The 17,738-nt window shown below is 36.4% G+C and overlaps 1 protein-coding gene across 1 annotated transcript in view; it reads left to right on the plus strand.

Moving 5' to 3' along the window:
• The first annotated feature begins 3,158 nt into the window (after positions 1-3,158).
• The window catches only part of SMG1 (SMG1 nonsense mediated mRNA decay associated PI3K related kinase), a 64,704-nt gene continuing 50,124 nt past the window's right edge, over positions 3,159-17,738 (plus strand). Inside the window, exons 1-3 of the mRNA XM_085302445.1 lie at positions 3,159-3,206; positions 9,151-9,314; positions 13,601-13,756. Of these exons, the coding sequence (XP_085158571.1) occupies positions 13,741-13,756 (16 nt within the window). The 5' untranslated portion in view covers positions 3,159-3,206; positions 9,151-9,314; positions 13,601-13,740. The remainder of the gene's footprint in view (positions 3,207-9,150; positions 9,315-13,600; positions 13,757-17,738) is intronic.

A 17,738-nucleotide genomic window follows, 5' to 3' on the forward strand; every position in this document is an offset into this window, starting at 1 on the left:
TCCGGGCGGCCGCGGCGGCCCTGCTCTGTCTCCCTGCAGCCGTTGCTGGTCCCGTCGCGCTCCTCTCGGAACCAGCTTTGTTGCCCTTGCGCCCGCTGTTCGAAGGCGTTCTCCCTCAGAGGRAGGCTGAAGTTTTCGGGGTGCTCGCAGCGGGGCAGAGAACTCGGGGGTGGCCCTGCTGGCTGTGTGTGTTCWATCTGTTTTTTAACTAGCAGGTAATAGGAGAGGAATGGAGGCTGCTGGAGTCCTTGCGATCTTCTCAGAGTTAGTAAAATAGTACAGAAAGTAGTGGGTTTTTTTTCCCCCTTATGCCAGGGAAAGTAGTTGAGCTGGAAGTAAACTGGGGTGAAAGCTTATACAATATATTGAATTTTAAGGTGCAGTTATGTGTAGTGCTTAGCCTGAATAAGTGTAGTGATTCAAAATCAGTTGATGTCTTTAGTCAAGTATAGAGAGATCAGATCTCAATAACTTCCAAGATGTCTGATACGAACATATTTATTACACATAATTACAGTACTCTGGCTTACTATGTTAATGATCAAAGTTACTGTCTGAAAATTATAAGTAAATTTGCTGGTTTAGAATCATATTTTTCTAGTATGAAATATTTGGAGCTTTTTTAGTGTTTTTGAAAATTCAGTGTAGCGAGAGATCCTGGTTTTAAAACTTGCAGCCAGGAATAGAGTGGCATGTACTTGGGAATGTAGTTAAAGATGACAGTCCCAGCTACATCATGTGACTTGGACACCCAGAAAACTGGGTGGATATGGAAGTAGACTTTTTTTTTTAAGTGTAAGTTTAATTTTTACTGTGAAAGAAGCTTTCCTGTTGAATAGCTAGCAATGTTACTTGTGAAGATAAAGCTAAGTACTCAAATAAGAAATACTCAGTTTTTATTGGGATGTGGTTATTTAAATTTTGGTTTCTTCTGTGATTGAGCTACTTGCTCAAGTAACTTATCATTTATTTCTTATAAATTTTCCAACCTAGCTGGTAACATCTTTTTATAATCTTATTTAGTTCTTAGTTTCTGAAGACCTTCTGGAAGGTATGGAGTATTGTACATTTCTTATTCCCTAAATACCACCTTGCTTCACATTTCTGGACTGCAGACTGAAATTCTGGGCTCTTAACTGTTGACCTGGAGTTCCTACCTGGAAGAAATTGGATGTACATCTTGTGTCTTGGCAGTGGATGGCTCCAGTAAATGCTTCCTGGTTGCATATGTTAATTTATYGCAAGTTCTGTCTTATTTTTAGCTTAGAAAAATGTTTTATGGGGTGAAGTTGTTCCTGTGCTAGGAAACTGACTGCTTGCAATAAATCATTGTCTGCAGTGGGTTCAGTTGTATTAGTAGTGAAAACAAGAACGTATCTGCCCAAGTGTCTTACCTGGTAGTAGAGGCGGCTTAAGAAGCTTGTCTGTTCCCTCTGACTCTTTAGTCCTTTCCCCCATGCTGTAACTTGTTGTTTTTTTTTGCTCTTAAATTATAAATTGTTGTAAACTGGGTTGCTAAAACAAGTATCCAAAAAGCTAGAGCAGGAACAAGAATCTGAAAACACTACAGAAAGTATGGCAGACAAGGTGAGCTTCACAGTGTGGATAGGGTCTAGTTCTCATGTAYCTAAGGCTCTTGTAAGGAAATAAATCACGTCTCTTCGCTAAAGGACTTAATTTCATCAATTGCATTAAATACTTTTTTTTTTTTTTTTTAGTGAAAGAATATGAGGATTTTTTCCAGTGAGAGAATATGGGGATTAAAAATGTTCACACAGTCACACACACAGAACACATTTTTCTGTTGTTCTAAAGTTTTTTTTWAAAAAAATCTTATAAACAAAGCTTTTGCTATATGCAACCTGACATAGCGATTAAACCAGTTGTCTTTGTCATTTTGGTATTACTGATTTTTTTAATATATGTATAACTGATCTCCTTTCAACAGCACACATGTATCACAAAAAAAAAGAAAGTGAACAGCTATAATGTTTCTATTTCCTTGATTGTTTAGAGTGTGCTCTTAGACAAACCCAGCAACACAAAATATACTCAAATGTGCTTTTCCTTCCTCTTTCTGTTGGTTGTAAGTTTCGTTTAGCTCTGGTGATGTTGCTGGTGAATGCTTTCTTGTAGGGTGTGGAAGAGGGAATGCACTTAGCTAGAATGAAGGCTGTCATAGCTGTAATTCTTTCAGGTTCCCAAGACAAAAACTGGAACTTTGAATTCACTGATGTGTTTTCAGTTAGATCTTTTTCAAACATTTATTTTTGTGCATATAAAAATTACTAGATGGAATCTGAACCTGGTAATGAGATTCAATCTCAGTTTTTAGTAATAGCAGTGAGCATTGGATTTRGGGTGAAAAAAGTCTGAAACAATGTTGGAGCCTAGAGCCTTCTTTAAGGTAGAGTAGTTTTTAATTAGAATTTGGGGTTTTTTTGCCTGCATGAGTGCAGTCACATCTGTCAGTTGCATGTGGAGTGGTCTGCATACAGTTTTTGTAAGGATAGAACCATGAATTACAGAGGAATAAGCTGTAATGGTGTATATCTGTGTGTATACTRAGATATGCTAATCTCTAACTTAGAGAAGTTCTTAGAGAAATATTGGGTGTATGTGACAGACAAATGAGGTTTATGGAGAAAGTTTGAACTGCTGTCCTTCTCTTCCAATTTTTTTTTAACTTACTAGACCTTTGTGTTTCCTTTTTATGTGTGATAGAACTTGCTGCATTTCCCCTAGTATGACTGACTTAGAGAGGAAAAAAATAAAATGTCAGTGCACAGGTCTTGCAGATGAGCAGAGTTAATTCAGCATAGTATTAAAGATTTATTATATACTGAAACAAGCAATAGATCTTGACTTCGATAGGAAATACACTGGGTGGCAAAGCAAGCTTCACGTGTTCATTGTATTACTAAGAGTCTGGGTGCAAGTTAGCAGGTCAGCAAGTGCAGGGTGCACCATGGTGCATTCCCCCATGTCCCCCCCCCCCTTAGGCCACAGTGAGGAAAAGGGAAATAGATTTTTAATTAACAGGACCTCTTTTGTCTTTCTCTCATCATAAATGTAGGTTAGCAGGGAATTATATGGAGAAGTGAGAAAGAAAATCTTACACAACTGGGAAGTTCCAGAAGTGTCTTGTTAGATACAGGTTCAGTCTTGGAATCCGTTCTTGAAAATGGAGTGTATCCTTCTACAATGTAAGTCAATGTCCAAATTACTTGTTTCTGTTAGCATAGTGTCTACCAAACTAAGTCAGGTATAAGGTCCCCACTGTGCTAGGCACTTTAATACAAGACAGTAAAACATGATCCTCCTAGGTAGCCTGTATGCTAAGCAAGAAAGTAGTGTTGGCTAGTGCCTTATAATTGAAGACAAGTACCCCGTATTTAATACGAGACAGAATGGGAGGTATTGGCAGAGAGCAAAGACACTAGTCAAAGCAAATGAGCTAAGAAAGTTTTGTTTAGGGATTGTGCTTTTACATGGCTTTGAGGGGTAGAGGCATGTCTTTTGTAAAAGGCAAGAAGTAGTTGTGGATAATAATTATAAAAATGAGAGCATGGACAGGAGTTTCGATGAATGTATACGTGTGCAAGTGTGTATTAAGCTAGGCAGAAAGGGTTGGTGAACTGTCTACAGATGGTATGAGCAGTTAAAGATTTGATTTATACTGCTGAGTTAATGCATTGAATGATAAACGGGATGACAGTAATTGGTTCTGTGATTAAGTAAAGTTGAGATACTTGAACTCAGCTCTAGCTCTTTTGAGTTTGCATGTACAGCAAGGTACAGAAGATGATGTCAAAAATAGGTGGAAATCTTAGTTCATGCAGAGAAATGGATCTGTAACTGAGAGACCTGAAATTTGGCAACATGAAGATGTTTGAAGATGTTGATGAAATTACCCAAGCATGGTTATAAATGGCAGGGTAGGATGAAAGTTTGTTAAGGCTTCTCCATCTCCTCAGGGATGGTTGGGGGAGAGAGGGAGAGAAGACCTGAAAGAGTAAGATGGAAATATATTTTTAAAGAGAATAGTCTTTAATGCTGAAGGCTGCTTACAGTAAAAAATGAGATGTGTTAYCAATTCTGAGATGTCATTAGGGAGAAGGTCACCGGAAACCTTGGTAAGAGGTTCAGTGGATTATGGTTCAGTGGGGGGCAGAAGCCTAGCAGTCATGGATTTARTTCTGAACTGGCAACAAGTAATTCTAGATCTCCTTTCACATCTTAGTTCATTGAATGTGCAGATAGCATGGTTGTTGGGAAGGTATGAGATCAAAGAGGCTTTTTGTTAAAATGTGGGAGAGCTTAGGTTTGTAATGTGACAGACTGTGTTTTTAATATGAAGAGAACAGCCAGAGGAGAATGAAATGGGAGAAAGTTGAAAGAACGTGGAAGGGTGTCAGTGGGATGCAAAAGCAATTAGGAGAGCAGTAGTCTTCTATGCAAGAATGGCTATACTAGATCAGACCAATGGTTTATCTAGCCTAATATGCTGCGTCTAAAAATGGTCATCAACAGATGCCTACGGAAAAATATAAAAACAGTGAGTATACACAATAAGTTTCCTTGACATTGCCTCCTAAAGTCCTTCACGGGGTAGGAGGAAATGGTGAACTGCATGAGAAGAGAATGATGCAAAAGTGAGAGGTAGTTGAAAGACTGCTGAGATTGCAAGTAGTTGTCCAGCGGAGAATATGGCAGAACTGGAATAGAAAAATATCTATTTTTACACTGATACTAGGCATGGCCATTTACACTTTCACTGTCTCTCTCTCCCTGTACAGGAGTAGAAAAAGAAGTAGGCTTTGGGGTGGGCTAAGCCAAGTCTGGGCGCTTGATGAGATGGATGAAAGTAATGATAAAAGAGCATGGCAAAAGAGGTAAAGGCAGAGGGAGAGTGAAGGAGGGTTGTCATCACTCTGCATGGCAGTGGAAAGAAAGGTTGGAAACTTGATGGAAAGCTGTCAGTTGGAGTGGATAAAGTGATTCTAAATTTGGAGTGTTTTATTGATACAGATTTTAGGTTGTGAAGAATTTATGTGCATTATAGCAAATCTTGGCAAACAGCAGATAAGCAAATAAAATTGACCAGCTTAGATCAGACAACTATCACAATATGCRTGTCTCAGAATAAATCCTCCATGTGGATTCTATAGTTGGAAGTAGAATAATTAAAAGGAGTTTTGTCTTGAAGTAATATCCATCTGGCAGGGTCATTCTGAAAGAGCTATCGATAATGAATAGTTTATGCCAAGTTGTTTGTAACAAATTTCTTGGATGAAATTTTTAAGGTTTCCTTATTACTAAAAAACCCCACATTTATTCAGTCTCATAAATTGATATGGTCAAATCATCTTTTTTAATGGAATGAGATAGACACTTTCCAAAAAGTGTGTATGTTACTTTTAGTGTGTCCTAGAGAGAATTAACTAGCTTTTCTGAGGAAACTACTGTGGCTGTTTCTGCATATTTAGGCACGTGAACTACTTTCTTTTCTGATGAATAAAAAGAGGTTGAAAATTGCCTAACATAAAACTGAATGCGGACTCTTCTCTGTAGATGACATGACTAAAACAGTTTGCACAGGAGAGTGGTGCTAGTGTTTATGGTAATCAGTTAATCTTCTACCCGTAATCAGGCACAGACTAAAACTATCATCTGTGCTCTAACATRCTTTCTTTAGCCTCCATCCATGAGCTTTTTAAGGTAGAAATATAACTTTAACAATGTCGTATGCTGCAACTTCAAAAATGTATTTGCCACCCTGCAAGGTGATCCTMGTTAGTTGAGTTCATTTTTGCACTTGTTCTAACTTGATCTTCTAATATCACACTTGTATTTTTACTTATGCTCATCTGTTGCTAACATTGTACATTGGTTTAATTGCACACAGTGTACGTTTGCTTCTGTGACAATGTCAATGTATGTAACTGGTAAAATTGCTTTTACGTGAACAACTTCTGAAAGATGACACTAAAAATGTAACATTTGTCACATAACCCATCATCTGCTTGGCATAATGTAATTGAAGTGGAAATACTACTACGTGAGCAGGAAAAGTGCCCTCTTAAAATACAGACGTGAGTTGAGATAGCCAGGAGTAGAGTTCTCTGTATTCAGTGTGTTTGGTCTCTGGTGGAATGATTGCAGTGTACCTTTAAAGAGTGGAGGGAGGAAGAAAAAAGTAATTATTTATAAGACTGGCAGGTACTTGTCCAGAGAGCGGCCAAGTTGAGTTCTAAGTGCTTCTCTTTCAAAATCATGTGTGCATTACTGATATGAAAATGGTATTTTTCAGAAACTGACTCAAAAAATTTAAGTGTTTTCTCATGTGTATGCAACCAATGCTGTGTTAAGACACAATGCTGTGTTTACACAGCAGTGCCCTATGGGGACCCCGGACATCTACGTTCCTCTGAAGGGTAGGGCATACTGTGCTAGCGGTACTGGGGTAGTAGCCTCAGGTCTTGGTGCAGGATAGTCCCCCCTGCAAGCTCCCTGACTGTTGATAAGGGAGACTCCCATGCAGCTCTTTGAATTCCCTTCACGTCTGACAAGTGGTGTGCTTCAGTGGACAGCTAAATATGCATTGTGAGTGCTGTTGTGAGATGATGAGCTGTGCTTCTGGGATGACTCTTACTTCACACTTGCTTGTTTGAAATCTTTCTTCAACTAYGGATTATAGAAGCCAATTTGGTCACGCAATCTAGTTCTCTGGAAGCCACTGTCTTCCCATGAAGAGGTTTTTCTCTACCTCATGAGGAAAGATTGGAAACTGCTGGTTATTTGAACCATACATTTACTGTATTAGGGACAATTTCTTGAGTGTGAACTACTGTCTCTCAAATTGGTGCGTAGAAGAAGTTATAGAATAAAAGAAGAATAAAATCTCATTCATCTTTTAGTTAAGTCATGATTTGTCAAATGGTAACTTCTGAACTAGTTAGCTTGCAAAAACGTGTTAGTTGAGAACTTTTTTTTTCAGTTGATTGGGGTATGTAGAGCGTTCTTAAATATGTTTAATCATTCTCTATTTGCCTAACTGAAATGAATTTCAAAGACTTAGTGCTTGACAATAGGAGATGATAGCGTACAGCTCATCACCTTAAAAAGGGCAATGCTCTTTGGGAAGGCAAAGTATTAAGAACCCATAGGTATTTAAATTTACTAATTGAAAATCTGTTGGCCTATTTCGTTGAAAGGCTACAACAACCAGGGTCTCTTCAGTAAACTCTGCAGTTCCTCAGGGCAAACTGAGGGTCTCTGCAGCTTTCTAGGCAGGGATTAAAACCGTTGACTCTACCTGGAGAATTTGARTGTGGTCCAGGTATGTTTAAAGTTTATACTGCTAGAAGAAATGATGCAGAATCTTTTTAGTCATTCAGCGTAATTGATGTGAATGATGAAGGTGCAGTTTTTCTAAGTCTACATGACTGTCTAAGCAAAGACTTACACCGAGGCTTTGCCTGGTGAATCAAGATCACCATAGCTTGTTTTATAAAATAATCCAAACAAGTGCTTGAGAAAACAGTAATGTGATGCCACGGTGAATGCCAAAGGAATAAAACAATCTTACTGTGTATATTTAAAGAAGAATTTGCTTACAGAGCAAAACAGAGTAATACCTACCAAGGAAGCCTACTGTCAACTTTTCAATGTGGAAACATTAGCTAGAATCTAAACTTGATGTTTCAGAGGACAGGGCAAAAGTGTATTTTCTATTTGGAATAGGGTTAGAAAGAAGAGAATTATCTTAACAGTCTTGAAAGATTGACGTATGTGGAGCTCTTTGTTATATTTTTAATTCCAGTCATCTTTGCAAGTATGAATGCTCATGGTACTATTCTTCCTGTTTTACTGAGGAAGAGCTGATTTTTGAAAATAAGAAACCTTTGACATGATTTAAGTAACAACTGTCTCTTAAAATTTTTTTTAGCTGACTTTGTTTTTCCTTTTGGACTTGAGATGTATTTAACTCCTTTTGCCTGAGTTTGTCTACTGGATTTAACTGCTTTTTTTTTTTTTAAGAATTTTCCCAAGAATGTGTGATGTTTATTCCTCGCAGAAATCGTAGTTAATTTATAGGAATGAAAAGGAATGGTCTGWCCTGCTTTTTTAAGTAATCAAATGAGCTATACAAAGCTCAAAATAAGAACAGTAAATTTTCAGAGTTTGCTTAAAAAAACACCTTTTTAAATAACTTCAATAGCATAATTCCAGATATACTTGAGTGGTACAAAACTCTGCCATTTCTTTTATTGTTTTTTACTGTARAATCTCCAATGTTACTCATAAGAATGCACTGAAAACAATTGAACTTAGTTTCTGGAATCTAATGCACACCGAAGTATGCAAGTATGTAGAAACTTACTGTGTTTTTGAAAACGAAATCACAGGGTCCAATGAGAACAGATGTCTTCATAATTTTCATCTTTTTCCTTAAAGATTTTATTCTGGGATATAAAACAAATTTCTAATGTGAGAATTGTTTGAACTTAATGCAGCATAACTTCTTTTGAAAAATCACTTCTAGCTTCAAACATCTTTTTATTTTTACCCTATATGATAATAGCTCTTAAGTAATATTCCAGCTTTACTGTAGTAAAACCTATTTCCTTGTTCTGCTTTTTAATTTTGCAATAACTTAGTGATTCCTGTATTGATTATCAGTTACACGATTGTAACTCTTTTATTWAATAAGTGGTTTTACGTTGGTGAGAAAGGCCTGCAACATAGCATGTATATGTTGATGTGTGGATTGGTAATGACTTTCACTAATTGTAGACAGTGTTACCACCTAGTTGTAAAATTGTATTTTATTTATCCTTCTTTAGAAGTAATTTTCCCTTAAATCTTAGATAGGCATCTCTCTGAAAATATACTTGGGAACTTTTCTCTTTTTTTAAGACAAGGCACTGACACACTAGAATGCGTTTCTTCTGCATGCTATTGTAATAATTGATCAGTTCTAATCACAAACATGAATTTAAGGTCACTTTTTAAAAGTAGGTTAGACATACAACTCTTAAAGGAAAATACATTTGGGACTGTCATTGAAATATGTTGCGTTTATAAGTGARTGTGAACCCCATTCCTATTATACCCTTACATAAAAAAATATTTTTCTTTTTATAGAACTGACAGTGCATCAGCTGACCAGGACAATTTAAAATACTCTTCATCCAGAGATCGAGGCAGTTCTGCCTCCTATGGATTACAACCCTCAAATTCAGCTGTGGTGTCTCGACAAAGACACGATGATATCAGAGTCCACACTGACATACAGAATGAAGAAAAAGGTATACAGATTGCTGTTTCATTTGTAAATTATGAGGGGACACTTAGAGAAAGGCAGTAAACTTGAAATGATTGAGAGGAATTTTGTTTATTTTTWTTTGAAAAAATGCAGTGGATTCTTAGAACTTGTGCCACGGTATTACTGAGTTGAGAGATTTATCAGGAATAAAAAAAATTGTCGTTATAGGTAGTGACGAAAATATGGTGTTGCAGTACCAGAAGAATGCAGGAGAAGACTTTACATATAAACAGTTTTTGCTGAAGAATAGTGTTCTGGATGTGTCTGGTCTTTAAGCTGTAATTTCTTCCTGTGCAGTGTCTAATGCTTCTAATGTTGGAAAYAGACTATCTAATTAAATGGACCGCTAGTCCAATAGATTATCTTTTGCAGCTCTAGTGATTTTAACAGCAAGCTAGAATCTTAGTTTGGCAATCTAATATATATTTTGGGAGTTTCTATTTTCTGTCCTTCAATCTGACTTCATGTAGATTTGTATGATGTTTATATTTAAGTATGGTGAAAACGGTTTATACTTTTTTTTTTGTTTGAGAATGCAGTTTTCTCAAGAAAACTGTGGATTTCAATTAATGTCTTGGAGCTTTGTGAAAGAGAAATCTATTTTCTCTCTCTCTCTTTTTTTTTTTTTTTTGAATTGCCAAATATAGGTAGGAAATAGGAGGGTCTTTTCCTTGCAGAATCACTGTTCTTGACTATACAAATTTTCTTCAGACGTGCCTGACCAGAGAACTCAAATTTCACCATATTATTAGTATGGAAGTTTTCACTCTTGAATTTCAAAAAGTTGCATTTCTCCCACTTTTCTGCCTTGTAACTTTCTGTAAACAGCTTCACCCTTCATCTTAGGGGAAGTTATGGATGAGTGTACCCATACAAATTGATTTTTTATAACTTGTAAATACTGTTAGTAGGAGAAGAGAAAGTGCGAGAGGTATTTGTTTATCTGAGTAACTTAAGAGCCTTATGAGTTGGTTAGCTTTGAAAGAGAAACTTTTTAAAAAGCGGTATGACTGCTAACAATGAGTTTTGGGTGCACTGATGTTCTTGAACACTACCTTAACACTTTCAGAGTGCGATAGTATTTAAGTAATATACTTGGAACATAGTGAAATATTAAGGTTCAGACAAACCCAGTAAGGTGATGTTTTGTGAAGTTGCTGTGAAACTGCCGTTTGATAAGAAAAATGCACCTAATTCTCCCCTAGTACTGTATTTTCCAGGACATGTCTGTACTAGCTCAGCACTTTAACTCAGCTATTTTGGTCAATTGTGACTTGAAAAGAGATGATTAGGATTTTCTGTTTTATAAAACTGGATTCCATATATTTCTTGTTCACTTTTATTTCCATAGAAATTTGTAAGCTTAGAGATGCAGAATGACTTCCTCATTTACTAAGATTTTTGAATTAATGTGTTGGTGAGTATACCAGCTTGGAGCTTTCATTTTAAGATTTTGTAGCTTTTTTGTGGTATATAACCATTGGAAGTACCTGGAATTCTTAAAGATTTTTTTGTTTGTTTGTTTCTGGTGTTGARAGTAAAAATGACTTGCAATTTCTTCATTTCTAGAAGTTGCCTCATATCTGACGGAGAACAATATTCCTCTGATGTGTAAAAGTTGCAAGCAAAGAAAATGCATGTTTTCTAGTTCTGAAGAATAGTCTTTTTTAAATGAAATTCTGTAGGATGGAAATGACAAACTCCATCTCCTCAGTTGGTTATCCCTTGGAAATTTCTGGTCTAAGGGCACTTTAAGGACATGTACTTTTATATTTGCTTCTSCATTAAAATTTATTTCAGTTTCATGATGTCAATAAATGCATGTTGTTGGGTAGGTCTCAGTTCGGTGCCCTGACCTCTGCACCAGTACTTAAAAATCTCTGTTACAGATTTTGAGTATTCTGCGAAATGTGAATGGCGCTCTCAAGTATGTCTGGATTAAAGGCCACAGATGCTTTGAAGAATTCTAGAATGGTAGAGTAATGTAGATTGGAGGGAACTTCTGAGGTTTTTGGTCCAAAGTCCTGCCTGAGAAAGGACTAACTTTCAAGCTAAGTAGGATTGCTGAAGGCCTTGTCCAGTTCAGTTTTGAAAATCTCCAAAGATGGACTACTCCATAGGCTTCCTTAGCAGCTCATTCAGTGCTTTACCACCCTGATAGTAAAGAATTGTTTGCTTATATCCAGTTGGAGTTTCTCTTGTTGCAACTTAGGACTGTTGACTCTTATCCTTTTACTCTGCACCTCTGAGATGAGTCTGGCTCTGTCCTTTCTATCACTCCTGCTGTAGGTAGTGGAAGACTGGCATTAGATTCCTCCCTCTTTGGTCTGCTCTCCTTTACTTCATAAAACAAGATATGAGTTTGCAAGCTGAAATTTTTAGAACTAAATAAAAACTTTCTGAATTTATATTTATAAGTGATATATTCTCCCTTCCTTTATCATTCCCTTTGGTGTGTAACTTTATGATGTGTTCAGAGTCCTCTGTGAGAAAGATGCTACGCTAATATTCATTTGTCATCTGTATATTTTTGCTAAAATTAATACCTGGTGACATACTGATTACCTTCTCCTGGGTTTCAGATTTAACACTTCACTAGACTGAATAGAATTTGTATAAACTTACTAGAATTTTCMAAAACTTTTCAGAGCAGCTGCTAACTATCTTTACAGAGTTATAATGTGATATTTATAATTTTTATGCTTAAATACCCGGTTGCCCTGCTGTTTTTTAAATATGCTGTGGAAAGCACTGTCTGCTCTTATAAATGAGCAAAAACAGCTGGGGTTTCTTGAATGTTGGAGGGAATGTATGAAATATGTTTAAGAACTCTAATTGTATGTGGCAGCATGTGTATTTTTGATAATTGATGTTTGTGGTCTGAATGCATGATTATCTGACATCTTTAGTGAAATTACATTTCTTTGTTACTCTGTGTTTTAATGATATACTTCTCTTTAGTCATAAATGTAATTATTGTTATTAGAAGTAATTTTCTTTGTAGGAGAGTGTTACTTTGTTATGACAAAACAGCCTTAAGGTGGCATATATGCTAGTTTCTTAAAAACAATTTAATGTTGTAAATCAAAATATACACAAATATCTCTACAGTAACTGTTAACTACAGAACACTGCAAAGTCTCAGTTGTAATAGTAGTCACATGTACAGAAATGCACAAACTTCTACTTGTAGTTCACAGATGCACTTTTTATCAAAAGCTTTGCCATCAAGATGGCATTTTTTTTGTCCTTAAAGGTCCAGATTCACCTTGATGTTCAGACCTAATGCCAGTGGAATTGTGGAAATAACTGTTYTGAAGGAAGTCTTGTAAATCTTGTTCTGCATTTAATTTTTTTTTTTAGTTGATTCTTCCTTATCTCAAGCAGGGAAGGCATTTTAGAAAGCTGTTTGCACAGCTGGCTCAAAGGTGAGCTCTAATATCGAGTGAAGTAGTGTTCAGGCTCAGTGGACAATTTTATTTCTATACAATATTTATTGGCGAGGGGAAGGGCCTGTCCCTCAGTGATGTGGCAGACTGGAAAGAGCCTTGGTTTCATTATTTGAGTACGTAAATTCTTTTGGATCTAGCAGTAAAGATGGTCCAGTTACTCAAAATGACACTTATTTCTGTTTTGAATTGCTACYGAAGATGTACCAGGTATACTTTGAAGAGGGAATTTAGGATCGCATTTAATTCATTTAAGCTAATGTCAATTTTGATGTGTGAAAATACTTGCTGTTGTATGTTTAGGAAGAGCTGTTCAATTTGTGAATTGCTATCTAATTGAAATTTTTTGTAACTTGCGTGTAAATAAGCTGTGCTTTGTTGCATAGCTTTCTCACTTTGTCCATTTTGTTGACCCTGGGGATGGTTTATAACAGATAAAATTCTGTATGGATTGTCAAGGAGCAAATAGGTAAATGCCTTTAGCCTTGCTTGCTAACAGGTTGATGCAAAGATCTTTCAAAATACAAGTGCAAAAGTAATAATAAAAACTCAAAAATACAAGAAAATATATGTTAAACTATATGGTAATAGAGTTAATTTATAAACTGGTCAAATAAAGACCAATTGGATTCTGAGCATGTGAACTGGAAGCTTAAAGGACATAGCTAAAGACTTCTGCTTGTGAAAGTAAAAAGTCAGACTAAAGATGATAATAGAAGATAGGAATGTTAATTTGAATATGAATTAAATAACTGGTAACATACTAACCCTGCTGGATAGTCTGATGGCCTAACTTAATGTCATATTGCTTTTTCTACAGGTGGCTACAGTGTCAATGGAGGATCTGGGGAAAATACTTATGGTCGGAAGTCGTTGGGGCAAGAGCTGAGAGTTAACAATGTGACCAATCCTGATTTTACCAGTGTTCCGCATGGGAATCGTGCTTTAGCCACAAAAGACATGAGGAAATCACAGGGTAAGGATGCCATAGGCTTTCAGGARAGAGATCTCTTTTTTTAAACAACCTGTCTTGTGTTCAGAATATGACAAGAGGTTTCTTATGAATAGGCAGCCTATACAGCTATTTCTGATGTTGGAAACTGTCATCTTTAGAAACCTGTTTCTAAAAGAAACAAAGTAAGAATATAATAATTCTGTAATTAGATAATTTACTTTGTGTTTTATAAAGGGAGGGGCTGGATTTCATTAGGGCTAAAACAAGGRTGTGTTTACTGTTTCCCTTTGAGATTTCTTCCATAATCTAGGCAGATCTCCCAACTCTAATGCTTGTGCTGTCACTCTTTTTCCTATTAATAGCTTTTGAAAGCTTATTCAGTTTAGCCAAATTTGGCAAAGAGATCAAGGGCTCCAAGAAAGAGGATATGCTCTTAAATGTGTTGAAAATTGGCGCCTGAGTAAAAACTTGCAAATTTGAACCCCTAGTGCAGGAAAAAATGTTGTCTGAGCTCAGCCATTGTCTTGTAACTGACCTACAGGTGAACTAGTCATCACATATAAGCTAATTAGTTAGCAGGTGTGTATTCCTGAACCAGCTACAGTTCATGCTTCTTGTTCAGCTGAGGATTAGAGGCCAGGGAGGAACTGGAGGCACTGTAAGAATGTGGTGAGGACTTAAGAGAGTGATAGGAAATCTAGAGTTAGGAGAGGGTGTAACAATGCTGGACACAGGTTTGTTGGAAACAAAGCTTCGCTATTCACATTACTTGGGTTTATAGTGTGGTTTAAAAAAAAGAAAAGTTGGTCGGAGAACAGCTGAATGCAAATAGAATCTTTTGTTATGACTAAGTGTTGTCATTTACTGCATCACTTAAGTTGTAAGTAGTTGAGCACCAACAAAAACAGGGGCTGCTTTATGCCAGTGTATTGGGACATAGTCCTTTCTCCTCAAGGAGGTTGTATTTTAGATGAGACAAGAAGTGACAGAGTATTCAATGTGCTTTGCAGGTGGAGGCACTGAGGTTCAAGTAGCTCATGACATTACTGATATGAAAGCCTGATCTTTGGAATGGGTTAAACTTAGACCTTGAAATCCTGTTCTGATGTCTTAATTTCAAAACCATTCTGCCTTTTAGTGCCTTAAATCATGTCTATATAGAGGAAATCTCTGTCTAATAGAGAACTCTGAAAATAATACTATAGTAATGCAATTTTGAAGGAATTTGCTGGCAGAAATTTATTTATTGGAAGAACATTCAGAATGTTTTCCTAGATAACTGAACACCTCTTTATGAAATCTTTTAAGTGTTAAAACTGTAATCCTGAGTGACTAAAGTAGCTACCTATGACTTGTATGCTTTTTGTATGCATTTTATCTTTCCCTGGATGCCAGAGTTTGAGTCTGCTTCTTAACTGGGGAATCTTTGTGATTGCTGTAGWTTTCAGCAAAGCATTTTCATTTTGGATAGCTTCTTCAAAATACACTAGGGTTATGTCACAGCAAATTGTTGTTCTTATTTTTTTTTAATAGCAGTCTTCTGTGGTATGTAGCTGAGAACTTGCTGATTTTCTCACCCTTCGCCCACCTGAGAGTCTTGTACTGGTATTCATTAATTAGTGCTTTGATTAATATGTTTCAGTCATTTTGGTGGTTATTTTATTCCTTGGTTTATTTTAAGTTATGATTATGGCTCAACAGACAGCGTTTACTATCTCGGGGAGTAATGCTAATGTTTATCMGTTACTGAACGGAATAGAAGCAGAGCTTTTAGCAGATGATTTTGAACATAATGTCTTGTTCCAGCAGCGGTGAAGTGTCTCTCATACCAACCTTGGTGGTGGTAGTTTTGTTTATACAGTTCTGTTCTTAGGATTTTTCATCTATAGGGATAGCACAATTGTATTTTCAAAATAAATTAGTGTCTTCCATGAAGAGATTATAAACTAAGTGATAAATGCAGATAAGACAGGGTGCTAAAAAACTCAGAAGATGATTTAACTAGTTCAGGACTTATTTTCTGTTGAATTTTCATCTAAAACTGAAGACCCAGCCAACACTTCCTAGGGACAAGAGTTACCTTACAAAGATCTAGAATCTATTAAGTATGTATTAGAATGAAGTGGTTTGTAAAAGAAAATACAGCCTTACTGCGTTGTCCTTCAAGAGCAGTTGCTAGTGACCTGACCCAGCTGATGCTGGTTGTAGTTTCCCCATGAGCTTGCTGCATGACAGGGATCAGTGCAAACTGGGAGTGACAGAAGAGACAACTGACATGTGCTGTGCATTTCTGGTCCAGGTTAATGTCTGTGGTTGTGTGTAGCTGGAAGGCATATTGTAGAGTGAAGTTTTCTCATGAGACTTACCTGTTTCCAAGGAAAGAACTCTGTTAAGGGACTGCCAATGCATTGAGTAACTCCAGAATAGATTCATACTGCTGTTGACTGCATGTCTTCATATGTAGGCAGTCTAAAAGTGAAAGAAGTGTCTGTGGATTCAGTTTAAGCTAAACTTTTGAGGTGCATTCAATAATGTAGCAAAGTACTTTTCCTAGTAGAAGAGAGTCCATGCTTGAAATTATTCAGGAATAACTGTTGCACTCTTTATGTACTGTAATCTATTAATTTCCCTTTTAAACCTTAAAAGAACTTCTTGTTTGCGTATGTTTTGACTCCTAACTATTCCATTTAAACTTGCAAATTTTTTTTTTCTTTCCCTGAGGGCCTAGTGACCTGCTGCTGCCCAGATCTTAAATAAAATGATGGACAAGGGTATCTCACAAGGCAGGCTGCATCCTTCCTAGATCTTTTCTTCTCCAGGGCTGATCAGGATTTTTTTCCCAGATGAGTCACTGCACTAGGTCCCTTTTTCCAGCCCTGGAGTTTGGCTTTATATTGACTAATGGCAGGTAAGCCAGGTCCAGATCCAGTAGGTGTAGATAAAAGGAGATCCTCAGATGCCGGTGATCTAGTGAGAATTGTAGTTCTTAGACTGGCAACATCACTCAGACTTCAGATGCTACTTAATGTGCTTTCATGGATTGTGATTCCATGCATGTTTCTCACTAGATATATAACTTTTCTCCTCCCTGCCACAGAAGACTCTGGTTCCCAGATAAAGCAAACAAAAAAAGAAACTTAATTCTTCCTAAGTAGGTATCTATGTACTTTAGTTTCCTGTAAAATCAGGAGTATCTTAAAACAAGAATTCTTCATACCTGATGGATAATGTTTCAACAGATTTAACATCTATGTGGATTTTTTTAGCTATGCACAAAATGTGTATTTGATCCTTCAGCTTTTCTTGACATATTACTGTTTGCTAAGCCGCCTAATCTTTCAGCATGTCAGGTATACTCGAAGCTTATTGCTTAAACTGATGTTTGGCAAGAAACAGATTATCAAAGCCTATTTTATTTATGKTTTTTTTTTTTAATTCAAGAAATAAAGACATGACAGTAAGGTTGAGAATATTCTTCATGAGTATAATACATAAAGTATACTCCTAGAAATGACTGTGCCACATGAGAAAGAAGTCATCTATAGTAGTCTTGCAYGTTTATGTAATAGTCACTGTGACTAATAAAATCTTAGTTCAATGAGTTTTTTTAATTTAATCACCATGAAAAATCTAAACATTAGAATATTTTCGTTTTCTTTTCTTTTTGAAAGTAAGAATATTAATCGTATATATTTAGGAAGAATAACTTCTAATTGGTATCTGGATCTAGTAAACTGAATTTTGACCTTTTTCACTAACACCAGTGCTGATTTTGATCAACTTATATGAAATGTCTTCTTAGGAAGATGCATTATGAATCAGCATGGGGGAAAAAAGACTTAAATCACTACCTATGCACAGGTATATATTTCTGTTTCTCAACAGAGGAATTGTATACCTCTTTCTTTTAGAGGCAGAACTCTTCTAGCTATTAGAAGATGACTACCCATAACCTTTTTTTCTCTTGCCAAAATGAGAGAATATCATGTTTCTTGGTAATCAC

This window comes from Rhea americana, unplaced genomic scaffold (assembly GCF_003343005.1).
Source record: "Rhea americana isolate MKP2758 unplaced genomic scaffold, rheAme1 scaffold_10, whole genome shotgun sequence".
Classification (NCBI taxonomy): Eukaryota; Metazoa; Chordata; class Aves; order Rheiformes; family Rheidae; genus Rhea; species Rhea americana.